General features: G+C 38.9%; 2 protein-coding genes across 5 annotated transcripts in view; one reads left to right on the top strand and one right to left on the bottom strand.

Annotated features, from left to right (window-relative positions):
- The window catches only part of COL28A1 (collagen type XXVIII alpha 1 chain), an 87,519-nt gene extending 86,847 nt beyond the window's left edge, over positions 1 to 672 (bottom strand). For both annotated transcript variants that reach the window (XM_050892456.1, XM_050892454.1), the window contains exon 1: positions 628 to 672. The gene's annotated coding sequence lies outside the window, so the exon portion shown is untranslated. The remainder of the gene's footprint in view (positions 1 to 627) is intronic.
- A 2,503-nt stretch (positions 673 to 3,175) lies between these two features.
- On the top strand, positions 3,176 to 17,191 carry MIOS (meiosis regulator for oocyte development). 3 transcript variants are annotated; one of them, XM_050891213.1, is made up of 11 exons: positions 3,196 to 3,232; positions 4,242 to 5,608; positions 5,816 to 5,914; positions 6,857 to 7,114; positions 8,345 to 8,514; positions 10,151 to 10,216; positions 10,861 to 11,019; positions 11,780 to 11,932; positions 13,275 to 13,479; positions 14,571 to 14,700; positions 14,941 to 15,101. In XM_050891213.1, exons 2-11 carry the CDS (start codon positions 4,312 to 4,314, stop codon positions 15,035 to 15,037), a joined length of 2,634 nt encoding a protein of 877 aa, XP_050747170.1. In that variant the 5' UTR covers positions 3,196 to 3,232; positions 4,242 to 4,311; the 3' UTR covers positions 15,038 to 15,101. The 3 variants fall into 3 exon arrangements, with proteins under 3 accessions (XP_050747169.1, XP_050747170.1, XP_050747168.1); XM_050891212.1 differs by lacking the exon at positions 14,571 to 14,700 and having other exon boundaries at positions 3,176 to 3,228; positions 14,941 to 17,191; XM_050891211.1 differs by lacking the exon at positions 14,571 to 14,700 and having other exon boundaries at positions 14,941 to 17,191.
- Positions 17,192 to 17,533: the final 342 nt, after the last annotated feature.

Genomic DNA, 17,533 nt, shown 5'->3' with positions numbered 1-17,533 from the left:
TCACAGTAAGCAACTCTCTACAGATTCCTGTCTCCTCTCCAAAAAGACTGTAGAAATTAAAATACCCAGCAGCTGCTATAACCCCTTCCAGGAACTGGCGGGACAGAAAGCATCAGGGACCTGCAACTGACAACAGCTAATGAGAAAAAAAAAAAGCGTGTTGGGCAATTGCTACCAAGGGGCCTCTTTGTTTTGATTTTTCTCTGATTCAGCACAGAGTTATTAAACAATCACAGCATTTTTGAGACTGCTTGATCAGTTTCAGTCTCTTCAGCTGTTGGAAGAGTTACTTTGCCAGTCATTCTGGGACACTCTGCAAGCTGCCACTTTGGCTACTTGAGTAGCTCACCAGAAATTCCAGCAGCAGGGAAAATGAACCGGCAGGGCCTCAGTAAAAGAAAAAAAATATTACAACACATACAGAGGGCCCAGCTGAACAGCTGACTGCACCAACACAGCTCTGTGCCCCGTGCCAGATGTGCAGCAGGTTCTTAGCATTACCAGAATGTACTATTTTTTGTCCCCAAATGTGTACCACTTAGCAACAAAATTAGATTGTTTATGAAATACACAATGAACTCTCAGAAAACTATGTAAGAGTATTTCTATACCTTATATTTTACTTACCTGAGGTCCCCAAGGTCCTTTAGGGCCAAATGGACCTTCCACTCCCTACATTCAAAAAAAGGGAAGACAAAAATAAAGTATTTTTATTTATTAACACTTCTTAATAATTACTAAGAATTTGGTTGGATTATCAAAAATCTAAAAATACATTTAAAATAAAACACATTCAGTATTAATTCTTAAACATCAACTTAATAAAAGATTTCCTTTTAAACAATATGCCGATATCCTGCACTGAAATACCCTGAACCATCCTCCTTCATAACAAAACAAGTCTTTTGCTGCCCTTTATAGCCCTTCTTAGTTCATTATAGTTTCTGATACTTTACAGATGACAAATGCTTGTTTCATCATTATCTTTTACAAGTTACCTAAAAAAGTTTTATAATCTGCCCCAAGAGATTCTACGTACAGTTTTCTTGGCTGCTTTTTTTATGTTCAGGTGGCCTTCAAAACATGCCCTGAATAATTTCCTGTTATCTGATAAAATAGTTTCCTTGGCCTCCTAACAGCTTCTTAAAAGGTAAGGATATTTTTCACCTTTCTCATATGAGATATTAAATACTTCCTCTCTAGACTGATGTTTCAACTTCTTTTTTTCTATAATTCCCTTATTCCTGAAGAGATGCTACAAACCCCAGGGGAAACATAAAATTTCCTGTGCCTTCAGAACGTTACCACGTTGCAGACTACTTTTTATTTTGTTTGACAAAACTTCTTGCTTTCCTTTGAGCTCTTCACTGAAATACTTTGCTTAATGACTGCTCTCTAGGAATTTACAAACATTTCCATTTTGTCTTTGATATAATATATAGAATGTAAGGAAAAATACTCAGAATTACCACTGACAGGATGTAGTTATGATCCACATGATAAATCTGAGCAATGACAATAATACCTATTTTTCAGTATTTTTTACTTACGTACGCGTGGTAATTTTGAACTTATCTTACATGTCTAGGTAATAAGGCTTCCATTGTTCTTCCCCTAGGCATGTTTCTGAGCCTACAAAGTCAAACGAGGACTCCTGTTTGGCATCTGTAGGGCTTGAATTAGACTCCATATCCACTTGTAATTCCCATCACAGAGCACATTCAAAACCAGAGATGAAACAAAGAACACATGTGGAGAGCGTGCATAGAACACAACTATATAATTACTGACAGGCTGGGCACCATGCCCTTCTATTAAAGTTGCCCAATATTTCCTATTTAAGACTCTGGGTTTTGTTGTTTATAGCTTTATGTAACTTTAAAGACATAAACTGAAACTATTCGTGCCAGATGTCCTTCCATCTAAATTTTAGCCAAAGCAATTCAGTCATTTCCAAGAACGAGGCTAACGAAAACCAGGTGTTTTTCTTTGGTTAAATAAAATCTGCATCCTTTATGTTTTAAAGCAGGAAGGTATACTTCGGAAAGTACAGAGCTTAGGGTAGGAGAAAGGAGGTGGAAGAGGGATGTACTTGCCGTAGTTCTTATCCACCGAATTTCTGGCCAACCTGTAAGCCTTTGAAAAAGGTAATCTGCACCCAGTCGTGAAACACTTGGATTGGAACAGGGAAAAGAACTGGGAAAGAGAGAAGCTAGAGGGACGAAATGCAGAAAGGGCTGAACGTGAAGCTAAGAGAGCTACTGGTACCAGGAAACTTGTGTGTCACACCCCACTTCTGCGTGGGAAGGGCTCTGGGAAGCCATTCGGAAGGCAAGCAGGCAACAGCAGGCTCCAAACCGAGTGAGATTTTCTGAGCTTTTGTCATCTCAGTTCATGCCCGTCGCATTTTTCAGTGCAAATAATACCGTCCAGTTGTTCCTGCTTACTAGTTACTTCCACTAATGTGTAAAAGTTATTATCCTTGCCGCTGTTAGCCCTTTTTCCACCTGTCACTGGCATGCTTGTCAACACTAACCTTTCAATGATGAGACACTGAGCAACGTTACACAGAGCACTAAGAGCATTTACGCAAATAAAGCCAGAGCGGGTGTCAGGTGGCCCTTCCCCCCGCTCTGTCGCTGGTTCACGGTGCGACCTGGGCTCCTTCGCCCGTACGAATTCTTCTACCTTTGACTAAAAACCCCAGCTTTCCAACTTTAATCAAGCCACCCAAACCCAACCCGGGGGTTTACGCCGCCCAGTCTATGCGTGCTTTGCGGCCAGCGCCGGCGGAGGCACCCCAGCCTCAGAGGCCCCAAGCCAATGGCAGCCGCCACACCCCACCACGCGGAGGCCGAGCGTGACGTCACCGCTCCCCAACAGCCGCCGCGGCACGGGGGGCGGGGGGGAGGAGCTCGCACGGGCCAATGAAAGAAGGGCGGCCCGAGGCCGGAAGTGAGCGCACGGCACCGTCCGGCGGAAGGCGCTCTGCGTGGGCTGACGTTCAGCTTCCCTGCCGCCCCTCGCGCCGGAAGTGCAGCAGCTTTTCTTTCCCCGCGTGTCGGAAGTGCCGCAGTTTTTCCTTCCCCGCTGCCCCCGCAACCGGAAGCCCTCGTGCGCCTCCCGTTCTTCCTCCTTGGACGGCGGGGCCGGCTGGTGGCGGGGTGGCTCGCCGCCTCCCAACCCCCCCCCCCGGCAGCGACGGTGGTTGTCGGAGGGCCCCGCGGGGTGGGTGAGCAGCCGCCGCGCCCGGGAAGGGTGGGAGGGTAGCGGTCGTCCGCGCTCCGGTCCGTTCTCGCCGCCGCCGTGTCCCGGCGGGCCTCGGCGGCCTCCTCGTTCCGCGGCTCCTGCGTCGCGCTGCCCCTGGGTGGGGAGCGGCGAGGCGGGCCGGGTTGCGGCCAGGGCGTCCTGCGCTCCCCGGAGCGCGTAGGAGCCGGGCGGGGCGGGGGGGGGGGGGGGAGCTAACCAGCAGACACACAAAGGAGGCCCGGGAGAAGTAAATAACGCTCCCTTTTCGTGCTTCCCAATCTAGTGTGTCCCTTTCTCCAATTATAGAAGAGGTTTATAGGCTCTGTGGGGTCTTTTTGTATATCGGCGCGTGTAGTGATTCTGGGCATGCAGCTACTGAAAGTGTAAATGGAATTTAACAGTAATGTACATTTATGAATGCTGCTAGGCCAAATATGAACAAAGACAAGCTAACGTTGGGGCAGAAGATGGGATTAGGAGCAGCAGAATAAGATGAAGAGTGGCAAGTTGTATTTCTGTAGAAATCTTCAAAGAGGGCAAGCCTTTCTAGGCTATGGAACAGACTTCAGACAAAACAGACTAATTTTTGTCAGTTAGTGCACTTCAATTAGGCAGAGAAATCTTCTTCTGCATGTTTTAGGGAGTGGCTCTTTACCAGCAGCACACCCACATATCATGCCACATCACATCTCAGTTAATCCCTTCTTCCTTAATACTGGTGTGGAGTTTGTAAACACTGCAAATCCTGTTGTCAGTTTATAGGTGGCTATCTTGGTTCTGTCTCAGTAGGGATATACCAGCAAAAACAAAGTGTGCTGTGGGGAAAGTGATGTAATGCAGAGAATGCGTAAGGTTTTGGCCTGAAATGTATACGTGTTAAACCCTTGTGCTAAAAGTCATTCAGAACCATATTTTTGTTTGTTTAAAGATGATCTCAGATTACAAAGGAATTTAGGTTTTGATAACATTCCTACAAATTATTTTCTCAACAGTTTCCATATGCATGGATATCACCTGAATCTTCTTACAAGAGCTTAAACTGTGTGTAAACTTACCCTAAACATGAGTGGCTCCAAACCTGATATTTTGTGGGCCCCGCACCACGTTGACAGGTTTGTTGTATGTGATTCAGAATTGAGCCTTTATCACATTGACTCTGCTGTAAGTTCAGAACTCAAGGCGGGGTCCTTGAGGTTATCAGAAGAAACTACAGCTACGCTATTGTCAATAAATTCAGATACACCGTATATGAAATGTGTGGCTTGGTATCCAAAGTACGATCCTGAATGTCTCCTTGCTGTTGGACAGGCCAATGGTCGAGTGGTACTTACTAGCCTCGGTCAAGATCACAACTCAAAATCTAAAGAGTTGATAGGCAAAGAGTTTGTTCCCAAACACGCACGGCAATGCAATACCCTCGCGTGGAACCCACTAGATAGTAATTGGCTTGCTGCTGGGTTAGATAAACATCGGGCTGACTTTTCAGTATTGATCTGGGATATCAGTAGCAAATATGCCCCAGAGACTGCAGTTGCTACAGAGAAAGTAAGACTTTCAGCAGGAGATCCAGAAGCAGGACTGGTAGTAACAAAGCCACTGTATGAATTAGGACAGAACGATGCTTGTCTCTCTCTCTGTTGGCTTCCACGGGACCAGAAGCTGCTTTTAGCTGGAATGCATCGAAATCTGGCTATCTTTGATCTGAGGAACACAAGCCAAAAAATATTTGTAAACACCAAGGCTGTCCAAGGAGTGACTGTCGATCCCTATTTCCACGATCGTGTAGCTTCCTTCTATGAAGGTCAAGTTGCCATATGGGATTTAAGAAAGTTTGAAAAGCCTGTTTTGACCTTGACAGAGCAACCAAAACCCTTAACAAAAGTTGCGTGGTGTCCAACAAGAACTGGACTGTTAGCTACTTTAACAAGGGATAGTAATATCATTAGACTGTATGACATGCAGCATACTCCCACCCCTATTGGAGATGAAACTGAGCCAACAATAATTGAAAGAAGTGTCCAACCGTGTGAAAACTACATTGCTTCATTTGCCTGGCATCCCACAAGTCAAAATCGAATGGTAGTAGTGACGCCCAACAGGACTATGTCTGACTTCACAGTTTTTGAAAGAATTTCTCTTGCATGGAGTCCAGTGACATCCTTAATGTGGGCTTGCGGACGACATTTATATGAGTGCACAGAAGAAGGAAAGGCTAGTTCCTTGGAAAAAGACATAGCAACCAAAATGCGGCTCAGAGCTCTGTCAAGGTATGGTCTTGATACTGAACAAGTTTGGAGAAATCACCTCCTAGCTGGAAATGAAGATCCTCAGCTGAAATCGCTTTGGTACACTCTGCATTATATCCTTTATTTTACTGTAGTTCATATCCTAAAGAAGTAATATACCTTTATATGTAAACCAGTTATATGAAATACATGAAAATCTTTAAATATAATGCAACATCCTGTAAATACTTGGCATATGTTAATAGGATGTGACTTTAAATTAAAAAAAAAAAGTTTTTCAAACACTTGGGAAAAATTAAGCTTCCTATACGTGAAAATACTTATGAAGCAGTATACTGAAGATATGGATCAAAAACTTACAGGAAACAAAGGTCCCTTAGTTTATGCTGGCATTAAGTCAATTGTGAAGTCATCTTTGGGTAAGAATGTTCCACCTTTGATAAGTTCTATTGTAGTATGTTTACAGAATGATGCGCTCATAGGTTTAGCTTTAAAAATGGTTGAAAGAGGCTATTTAAAAATATAGAAACAGAGTATTTCTGTTTGTGTTTTCATATATGTAGGTTAACAGTTTATATTACAGTAATTTGCAGAATTTTCAGTGTTCTTGGAGAGTCAGTACTCATAAAAACAAAGTATCCTCAGAGGTAAATCTTCAACTGAACTATTTCAAACATTTGGGTTTTGACTACGGTGCTGAAAATTCCTGCTCCCTACATAACTATTATATTTTTCAAAGTTCCACACAAGGGTGTAGTTCTAGGAAGCTGACTTTACTGTAGTCACTGCTAATGCATTTGTATAACTACGTTTAAATAAGCTGTCTTGTTCTGAAGTGGTAATCACCTCTGGTGCCTCACATTATGCCTCTCATGCTCAGTGAAGTTTTTATTAGTATAATCTATTATTTGAATCTTTCCGTGTCTATTCATTATGTGTCTTATTAATGTTTATGCTCCTTGGAGCAAAAAATAATTCTTCAGTGGTGGGAAAGCTTCTAGCACGTTGATGCTTGCTAAGAAGAGAACTGGTAGAGCAGGTGCTTGACTGTGTATTAAGTATTTTCAAATTGAACATACTGATAACTCCTGTAACAAGAACCTCCAAAATCTTAGGAGGTAGAGGAAAGAAAAATGACTTAGTGGGGAATGTGTCAAGTTTAGATGCATGATTTTTAGCAGATCAAAATATTTTTGTGTATGCTGCTCCTTACCATGGAGTTTTTAGTGATGGTAATTTAAAGTACTAAAATATGATATTCAGCTTTTGTACTCTGCTTTATGATTGAAATCAAAGCATTGCATTGCGATTGCAATTTAAATTGTGATTTAAGCATAATTTAACTTATTTCCCATTTCTAGGAACAACAGAGAACCTCAGGCACAGCAGGAGTGGATCTGATAGACAGGCAGATATTATTCAGTATCTGAGTGAGGAGAGATCCTTGGCTTTGCAGCTCTGTGGGTGGATAAAGAAGGGAACAGACTTAGATGTGGAACCCTTTTTAAATTCATTGGAACAGGAAGGAGACTGGGAGCGAGCTGCTGCTGTAGCACTTTTCAACTTGGACATACGGCGAGCAATACAAATTCTAAATAAAGGGGCTTCCTTGGGAAAAGGTGCGTATTGTGTTTAGTATCTTTTATTTTGGCATTATATCACCTTAGATTTTTTTCTGTAAACAGAAGATAATCTGGAAGATAGTATGGAAAAGATGCCTGTTAATAAAATAGTTACTTGAACTGGTTGTATTGGAGCCTGAGAATCTGACAAATCCTGATCTTTCACTCCTCAGACTATCATATGCCTTACTGTGTAGTTAAAATAGATTGTGCATTTTAGAATTTCCTATTGATACATACCCCAGAAAGCGTTACACTCAGAACTAGTGGAGTTCTTTTATTTTAATGGAATTGCGTCTTGACTAGATGTCGTGTGTATCTGCTTCCGTTGGGCTGTATGCAGCTTTCTGCCAGTGCGATGGCTGTGGAATAACTGAAATGTAATATTCAGGGTCTGCAGAAAACATTTGTTTTGGAGTAATATTTGGTAAGAGTTGCAATGTAAGAGGGAAAAGTTAAGATACTGGCGCCAGGAGATGGAGGCATTTTTGTTCTGTTTTCTTGCCAGTATTCCTCCTACAACTCCAATTTGCATCTGTGTTCTCTTATTAAATTTAAAAAACTATCTTACCACTAAAGTGGGTAGGTAAGACATGAAGGGAGCTGCTAAGGTTCTTTAATTTCACCTTTTTGGTGCGGGGAGGTGTGTGTGTGCTTTCCATAGGGAAGATTCAGAGTGGAGACACGCTATCTTCAAATTCAAAAATAAAATTGAACTTTCTGACAGAATGAATATTTAGATGAAATAGATTTAATGTTTTTAGGAAACTTGTGAACTTGAAGCTGCTATATGCAATTGTCATCCCCCAGCTAGGTCTGTTAAGTGATGGCCATATATACAAACCGATCTTTTCACTTCTTGTGGATATGAATTATGGTAATGACAATCTTCTATGATAGCGATAGGAACACATATAGCAGTTCAAAACTACTTCAAAATACCAGAACCAGTGTGATGTTGCTTAAAGTATAACTCAGGCTGTCATGCATGTGGGCTTGTGACTTTTAGAGCTGTTAACTTACCTGAAGAGAGGCATTTAAAGTAGAAAGTAATAAATGCTAGTGTATGCACATTTATTTTAGCTAGTGTTAATTCTACTGCATTTTGTCTTGCATCCTGACAAAACGTCCTTTTTCAAACTGATGCTTTCAATTACAGTTTTAATTGGATTTTTTTTTAAGTCCTTAACGTGAGTATTGTTTCACTGATTGTTTTTAATAAATCAGGTGATCTGAACCTTAATGTAGTAGCAATGGCTCTATCAGGCTACACAGATGAGAAGAACTCACTTTGGAGAGAAATGTGCAGTACTCTAAGACTGCAATTGAACAATCCCTACTTGTGTGCTATGTTTGCTTTCCTGACAAGTGAGTCTGGTTCATATGATGGTGTTTTGGTGAGTAAATTTCTGTTACGTTAAAATTCCTGTAAGTAATAGGTGCATATATATATATACACACACATGTAGAGGAAGTGCTATATACGCCATGAATTAATCAGATTAGATTGTATTACTTTCTCCTGATGCTGGCAGATAACATTTTTTTCTGCTAAAACAGACATCTCATATTAGTGAATGTTACATTAGTGAACAAAACATGCATAAGCAGCCAAAATATCCAATATAGTTCACACATTTTTTAGAGGAATTTTTTTTAGCATGGAGTTATTAAACCACTAGAAATACATTATCAAAATAATTTAAGCAGGGGGAAAAAGGAGGAGAGAGGTTAATAATGGAAATGCACAAAGCAGAATAAGTGCAGGGGAGTTTGCAGAACTTTCATCAAGCTATATTTGCATTGAATTGTATTTTATTTTTCCTTGTTTACTTGTTAAAATAATTTCACTGAGTTGAAACAGTAACCAGAATAGTTTCACATCTTCTGAAATTGGTATAAAATTGCCATGTGAAGAGCAAACTAAATCTTTAATTATGAGATACTTTGAGCCTTAGGAGGAGTAACATACTTGATCCTTGGTTAGAGAATAACAGAAATACTTGATTCAATAGGTATTATTTAGCCTAAGGGAGGACTCCTGTAATGCAACAGGGTAATTGGCCTAAACCTGTTGAAAACAAAGTTGTCATAATATGATGCTTTTAGGGTATTAAAAAAAAAAAAATAAGGTAAGAATCCCAGAGGAGAGAAACCCGAGTCTTTTTTCCTTTCTTCAAGAGAGAATGTTCTTGTTTTCTGGATGTTAGGTAATAATTTTATAGTTATTTTTTATTGATGAATTGGAAACTGACAGATCATAAGGTGGTTGGTTTTTTTAATTTTTACTTCAGTGAGACCTGTTGAAGTTTGCATGAAAAAGATTTTGCCAAGCACATCTCCTTGTTTTGGCAGCGTCAATCACAATTTCTATTCTGAGAATATCAGGAGGGAAAAATGCGGGCACAGCTAAGTACCAGAATTAATCTAGTCAAGGATTTTTTTTCTTCAGTGTCGCATCTAGTAAAAGGATTAAAAAGCAGAAAGTAAATATTATTGCATTGCTGCATCTTGAGTGCCAATATACTTGTGAGAAATCCATGTTCTGGGTGTTTGGAGTTAGTTTTTGGTTGGGGTTTTTTTTGTTTATTAACTTTTAGTTGTGATTTTAGGAAGGAATTGAGTGGTTAGGCTAGTTATTTTGTAAATATGGTAAATGAAGGTTTGTTTGCTTTTCTTCCCCCTGTGACTTGACGAGACTCTTGGCTATATGTGCTAGAAGCACTAAGCCCAGCTCTACATGACTTGCAAAGTTTCTTTTTCTAGAGTTTCATAAACCACGTAGGATGTGTTGTACCAGGCTTTCCTGCCGTTTGAGTAGATTGTTCCAGTAGCCGCAGTCTGCTCTGATACTTGTATCTGAATATAAACAATCTGATATTTGGTGTTAGCTTTCTTCAGATGTGATGTTTTCTTTGTACATAATCAATTTCATAGTATTAGTTACACAATAGTGCGAATGTTCTGATATTTACAAACAATGTATTGAAAAACTGGAAACTTGCATGTAATTTCCCATTTTTCTCTCCAAAGTATGAAAATAACGTAGCTGTACGAGACAGAGTGGCATTTGCTTGCAAGTTCCTCAGTGATGCTCAGGTAAGTTTGTGGTTGCACATTCAAGCAAACTGTTAAGCTGGGCCTTATTTAGAGGCGGAAGAAACTCTAAGGTGGAGAGATAAACAGTGGAAGCAATGAGTCATGAGTGATTTGGTTTTTCTCATCACAGTAGGATATAAGGTATGGTGTAATCTGGTCTTCAGTTTGTACCTTCAGCTTGATTTTTAGGTTTTTTTCTTGTTTGTTTGGCTTTTTATTAGTATTCATGACATGCTAGTTTGTTAAATGCTATTGCATTACCTGTATGTCTGTTTTACTGGAGAGTATTTGTACTTATTCAGTATTTATTTCCAGATATTTACGTTTTCTCAAATTAAGGCTTGGTTTTACAGCAGGAATGTTTTCTTTTAAATTCACTGAAGTATTTAAAGAATACGTAACCTCCCTCTTTGCACTTCCTATCACGAGGCTTAAAGTTTGTTGATAAATAACTTGAATTCTTGCAATATAGTGGATATAGCCATCACTTTTTCTGTGTAACATCCAGCAAGCAGCATATTCTGTTAGCAGCAGACACTCTTAAAGAAAGCTATTAAAATCGTGAAAAGTTTTGTCATATGCGAAGATAAATGAGTTAGGAAGGGATGAACAGATGGCAAAAGTTAAGCAAATTTTTTTAATAGCTGAACAGGTTTATTGAAAAGCTGACGAATGAAATGAAAGATGCTGGGAATTTGGAGGGAATACTGTTAACAGGGCTGACAAAAGATGGAGTTGACTTGATGGAAAGTTACGTTGACAGAACTGGAGATGTCCAGACAGCAAGCTATTGCATGCTACAGGTTAGTGTTTCACTCAAATCTTTATAGAGGAGAACTAAACATAGTTTCTTTAGCAGTATAGTACTGAATCTTGCGAACTAAAAAGTATTTTCTATAATAAATTGGGATGATATATATCATGCCTGTTTTGCGGAATCATCTGAAACACTCAATGTTAACTATAAACATGTATCTTCACTCTCCCTGGTTGAGATAGCTTGAGGAGATAGTAGGGGAAAGAGGCAAAAAGAAAACATCGTCCTTTTCACTAGCTGAACTGGGAATACTCATTGCCCTGCTTATTGCTAGTGTGTTTCCTGACAGGTTCATTATTTTTTTTTGCTTCCAGGATTTTCATAGAGAACTGAGGTGAGATTTTTTTTGTTTCTCTGTAGGCATTGGGTTTGGGTTTTTTTATGATGGACTTGTCTTGGCCCTTACACAGTTGCAGCTATTGCCAGCACTGTGTTTAACTGCGTATGTAATCATAACAATGATACAGACTGTGATATGTGACAGAATTTTACAGTCCTTCATCTGACAGACACAAGTTTTTAGAAGGACGTGGCAGCACAAGTATTTTCAACCAGAGAGGCAGACTGAAGAAAATTTTTATCAAACTCGCATTACAGTTTAACAGAAAATTAATCATCATCTAGACAAATTACACTGTATTATTTGTCATATCTTGTAGTACGCTTTGTAAAGCTTTTTGAAAAAGTGAATAATATGTATTGTGTATCTTCAGTGTGTGTCTGACATTTTTTCCTGCCTGCTTTAGGGTTCTCCATCGGATGTACTTAAGGATGAGAGGGTTCAGTACTGGATCGAGAACTACAGGAATCTTTTAGATGCTTGGAGATTTTGGCATAAACGTGCAGAATTTGATATCCATAGGAGTAAGCTGGATCCCAGCTCAAAACCTTTAGCTCAGGTAAATGTAATTCTTGTATGAAGTATGACCAGTCCAGAAAGGAATGTGGCATGGTACTTCTATAGAAAAAAGTTGCTGGCTGCACCTTGGCTTTCATGAGGATTCATGTGCAAAAGAAAGGTTTCAACTAAGGCTCCCTAAAAAAGTAGCTCTGTTTTTTTCAAATATTTTTTTAGAAAGCACTTGGTAACTGTTTTGATAGAGAGTACAGAAATATGGTAAACAAATCTACATTTCTTCATATCTAATCTAGGAAATCAGTTCACTACCATTTTATTCGTGTTATTTTTTTTTCTTTTCTTAAACCTTTTTCTTTCCAATAACAGGTTGTCTTTCAGAAACTGTAACTTTTCAGCACTTTTTCTGGGGAAACTTTTTTTTTCCCCTCCCATGTTGAAAAACAAAATCAGAAATTTATCATCCAGCTGAATTCAGCATCAGGGTGAAGGTGGTGCTGAACCCGGGGTATTGAACCAAGAACTAGTTCAAATTGGCTCTGTTTTAATTGAAGTGAACCTCAAAGCTATTTTGAAGCCCTTGAACCTTAAACTAAAAGTGAACAGCAGCAACTTTCATTATCAGTTCTGAACATAAGCTAAACTAAAAACTAACGCCCTGTCCAAATGCTATCTACTTAACATCTGGTGGCATTTTTAGCCAACATGGTCTTACCACAGCACCTTCCACTCTCTCATGTCTGCTAAGTATGTGTATTACAAGCCTTAGGGCCCAAGGGTTTCTAAGGAAGGCTATTTTTGAATTCATGTGTCAGGCACAGCTGTTTAAGGAGAGCTGCATCCATACTGCTCCAAGTGGGAGGGAGTTGAGTTTACTGCTTCTTCGTTATGTGATCAACATAAATACCCCCTAAAGAGTTTAAAATATGTGCTCCTTGGTATCAAGTCACAACTTGTGGCGTAAGGTATGCAGATAAAGATTATTAGGAAAATCCTCATGTTGGGGACTCTAGAGTGGGTGACCTGACTATAAGGAGGGAGAGACCAGACTTAATTATACACTAAGGAGAGTAAACTTAATTTCTTTCATTACTGGAGATACAGCTTTTTATTATCTTAAATAATACCCTTCCAAGTTTTAGCAGTTGTGCATGTTTTTATGTGCTTTTGAGGGTAAGTGAGCATCATTAAGGCCTACTTCTCAGGACTGTGTGCCACATCTATAAGCCAAGATGTTAGGAACTCCTTCACAAGCAGCCTTGGCTTTCCAGGGCACTCTCTAGGGTATCTGGTAAATAAGTGTTTGCTAGCTTGGAGGAATTCACTCATAGGTGTAGCAAAAGTGGAACCAAACCAAAAAATTAACTGGCTTTTTTTCTCTTCAGGTGTTTGTGAGTTGCAATTTCTGTGGAAAATCAATCTCTTACAGCTGTTCAGCTATTCCTCATCAGGGACGAGGTTTTAGCCAGTACGGAGTTAGCGGTTCACCAACTAAGTCAAAAGTTACAAGCTGTCCTGGTTGCCGTAAACCCCTTCCTCGCTGTGCACTTTGCTTGATAAATATGGGAACACCAGTTTCCAGCTGTCCAGGTATGACACAGTGAGTTTTAGTTATTCAGCTAGAGTACTAGTTAGAGGCCTAATTAGCAGCTCCTGTTGGAAGATCTTCTGTTGCACCTTTTTCTTTCTATTTGTACTCATACTGTAAATATTCATACTCATCATTTTGAGGGAGGAAGACCGTAATTGAAAACTTGTTTACATCCCATCTGATTTTATGATGAAACCTATGTCTCAGTTCTTTGATGTCAGACTGTATGCACAGTTACTTGGTTCTGACAGTTTTCCCAGTGAGATTGTCAGTGAAATTCCATGGTTAGACAGATGAAAAGGTTCAAGTATTGTGGTGGTCAGTATTGTGAGCTTTAAAACTGCAAGAAATGGGAAGTGTGTTTTGTTGAGATGAATTGTAGGGATGCTACAGAAATCTTGGAATGTAAATTAATTGATTTTTAGCTGGAAGAGGAAGAGAGAATAAATGTAATGTAGTATACTTTCTGTCACTAAGTATGAAAGACTGTATGGGTCATGCTGTCACAGCTAAGAAATATGACTAGAGTCTTTTGGTTCTAAATGTCTTGGGCTCAGCATTATACAAGGTCTAAATGAAACTGATTTTGTACATATTTTTAGGTCAGCCTTCTTATAGAGCCATGAGCAGCTGTGCAGTTGTCATCTATTTATATATCCCTTCTCATTCTTTCACTGATCTGTGTTATGACTTCTATATTGTAATTGTTCCAATTCATAACTTAGATTTTGTTGATTTTTCTAAAGCAGAACATTTCACATGCCGTAAAACAGGCCCATAATTCACTGGAACATAAATCAATCACTGAAACATAAATCACTGTTGAAAGAGATTCTGTCTGTAAAATTTGTTGAATAGGCAAGTTTAGCATGTCCGTAAGATGTGAAACAACAGCTCAGCAATATAATTCTTGTTTTGGCATTCCACCAGTTCTTAATAATTTTACTGACATCTCGTTTAAAACCAGGCCACTTCTTCACATAATGTTCCTAATTTCAAATTTATTCTAATGGTGTTACTAGGACTGAAATATAAATGAAGCATAATGATTTACAAGGATATTTGTGGGGGTGGGTTTGCCTCTGCACAGGAGGATCCAAGTCAGATGAAAAAGTGGATCTTAGCAAAGACAAGAAGTTAGCCCAGTTCAACAACTGGTTTACTTGGTGTCACAACTGTAGGCATGGTGGACATGCTGGGCATATGCTTAGCTGGTTCAGGTAAGTTGATGTTAAAATCTTTCTTATTTCAGATGTGTATGCTGCACTGTGTAGGACATGCCTCCTTTGCTCTATCTGTCATTATAATGTTTTGTTGGTTTAGAACACATGCAAACCTTAACTATGATGCTGAGTTTTTCTGAGATACTATGTCCCTGCACATACTTAAATGTATAGATTATGAAATTCTTGTTAGTTTTAATTTACATGTTTTTTCTTTTTTCTGCTGTTGCTATCTAGGGACCATACTGAGTGCCCGGTTTCTGCCTGCTCTTGCAAGTGTATGCAGCTGGATACAACAGGGAATCTCATTCCAGCAGAGACTGTCCAGGCATAAATATTGTTTGAAAATGTGGGGCTCTCTAATGGATGTCCATCATAGTCCAAGCATATATTTTAGACAAAGGTCATTTGTGACTTACTGTGAAAAAATAAATTGCTATCAGATTAGTAAAATGATGTGTGTCTGACTGTGCTTGGTAGAAACAGGTATTCCTGAAATGAGCCTCTGGGTATAGTATGTGGTCCTTGTTCAGAGGACTGAAGCAGTTTAGTTCAAAAGCACTCCTGGAATTGTGGACTGTTTGGATTTGCTAAAATCCAAAGAACTTTTAATAAAGTTTTCAGGGTAATGCTGATTGATTGGCCCTTTTATTTGTTTTCCAAACAAAGCAGTATTTATATGCTGTGAAAGTGGGCCTTCAAAATAAACACCTGAAAAGCGTTCTTCAGAAGATCGCAAAGTGATGCTGTGGATTCCTCTGTTCACTGTTTGATCACACTTTCTTGTATGCAAATGATCGTTTCCTTGTAAGTTCATTCAAAGTGCCACTGTTAATTGTATTCTAAAGATTTTTATTCTAAACAAAAATCCATTTCTTTCTGTTCCCAAGCTTTGTTAAAGTAATATCTTTGCAATTCAAGGTCTTATTTAATTTATCTACATACCTAGCTGATGTGAATTTTAATGCTAAAGAATTTGGGGGTTTTGTCTCCTAGCGATGTCTATATCCTAGAGAAGAGTTCCCTGAAAAGTCATGTGTCTGTCTCAGTGCAGAGTGCAGGTAAACTATAGGAGGTTTCATTTGACTGATTAATTTTTAACATAGTACTGTGACGATCTGAAATCTCAAGGACTGGAGACTTGTAAATATTTAAGTTTTAAACTACATGCTGAGTTTTGACTACAAAAATATTTGAAAACTTTTGGATAATCAGCATTTCCCTGTACTTCTGAAGTATGCTGGGAAGTGTGAAATCAACCTATATAAATCCTGCTTCTGGTCACTAGTGGACACCAGTCTGCTCCCAAAAGGCTGCACAATTTTAGATCATTGACCAGAAGTAGTTCTAGATGCATTACCAGCTGGAATTAAGATTATTTATTAACTTGAGAGAGAGTCAATGATATTTTGCTAATACTGTGCTAGGAGCTAATCGGTATTGTTGTCCTTGATTTTGTTGGCAACAAAATTCACACAAATTAGGGGAAAAAACCTGTTTTAAGGTATGTGATAATAACATCAGTTTACTTGGTGTGTGTTTATTTACTAGTAGAAACAGTATATGAGTTACTTAACACTTGCGTGCTATGAAATACTAAATGGAATGCTAGCAATAAACTGGTACCGTATTGCCAGGACCGTGAAAACCGGTGTTTTGAAAGAGAATATATTGTAATATACCACTAGTTCTAAGTGCTCTAGTGTAGTTGCAACAAGATAGAATGTGGAAACGTTTTCTGTAGATGTACAAGATTACATTCAGGACTTTGGGTTATATTTTCTGATTTAGCATTAATGTTGTAATACATCTGCTACATTTATTCTGATCTAAAATTCTTACCTAATTGACAAAGATCTTTTTAAAGTTAAAAATCTAAGAGGTACTTGATATTTGTAGGCATGGGAGAGCAGTTACTTTTTTTCTTGTTAGAATATTTATTTCTCTTTCCAGTATTTTTGCACACTTCATGTTGCTGTTGAAGAGCTCTTTAAAATGTTCTCCATTTATAAATGTAAACTGGGGCTTAATGTATGATACCCTATTTATATAAATACAGGCAATAAAACTTTTGCTTTATGAAAATGAGGATTTGTAAGTGTCAAGGATATGTTTTTATTCCTCTGTAGTAACAATGTTTAGTAAATTTTCCTGATAAATTCCATGTCCAGGTGAATGCAACTACTAACTTACAATGTCTCATTTTCTTATGTAAAGAACATTTTTGACTTGACGATACCTGTTTGTGTCAAATTCTATCTTTTCATTAAATTAGATGCTTACTTTGATACTCAGCATGTCTTTGAAATGTTTTGGATTGTGTGTGCATATTCTGGCACAGTATAACTATCAGTTTTGGCTGTTGTAATTGGTGACCAGGCTTTCAGGCCAGTAATTACACTATTTGCAAAATTTACAAAGATGTGTATGTTTTTAAATGATCAGATTTTTTCCTTGTTTTGCTTTTAAATTAATAAAGCTGTGATTTTGGGGGTGATTTGTTGTCTTCTAACACAACGTATAGCTACAGACATTTTGTTAGCTGCAGTTACATTTACTGTTTTCTGATACCTGCTCAACTCTGATAGAAGGTGGCCTTGCATGCTAAAATGTTTTGACCCTATGGTTCATGCTGATTACATTTCATTATTTTCATTTCATTATATGCTCCAGCCTTGCCTCCCTTCCCTGATTTAGCACAAAGCACTTTCTCATCATACACACAGGCTGCTTTCATGTGAGCACCACAGGAGTTGTGCACGTGCCCATGCCTGAGCAAGGTCAGCAGAGCAGGTCTGGTGATGGTGACCAGGGTCAGCCAAGAGTCCAG

The sequence above is a fragment of the Gymnogyps californianus genome, chromosome 2 (assembly GCF_018139145.2).
Source record: "Gymnogyps californianus isolate 813 chromosome 2, ASM1813914v2, whole genome shotgun sequence".
NCBI classification, from domain to species: Eukaryota; Metazoa; Chordata; class Aves; order Accipitriformes; family Cathartidae; genus Gymnogyps; species Gymnogyps californianus.
This window is presented reverse-complemented; position numbering and strand designations above follow the sequence as displayed.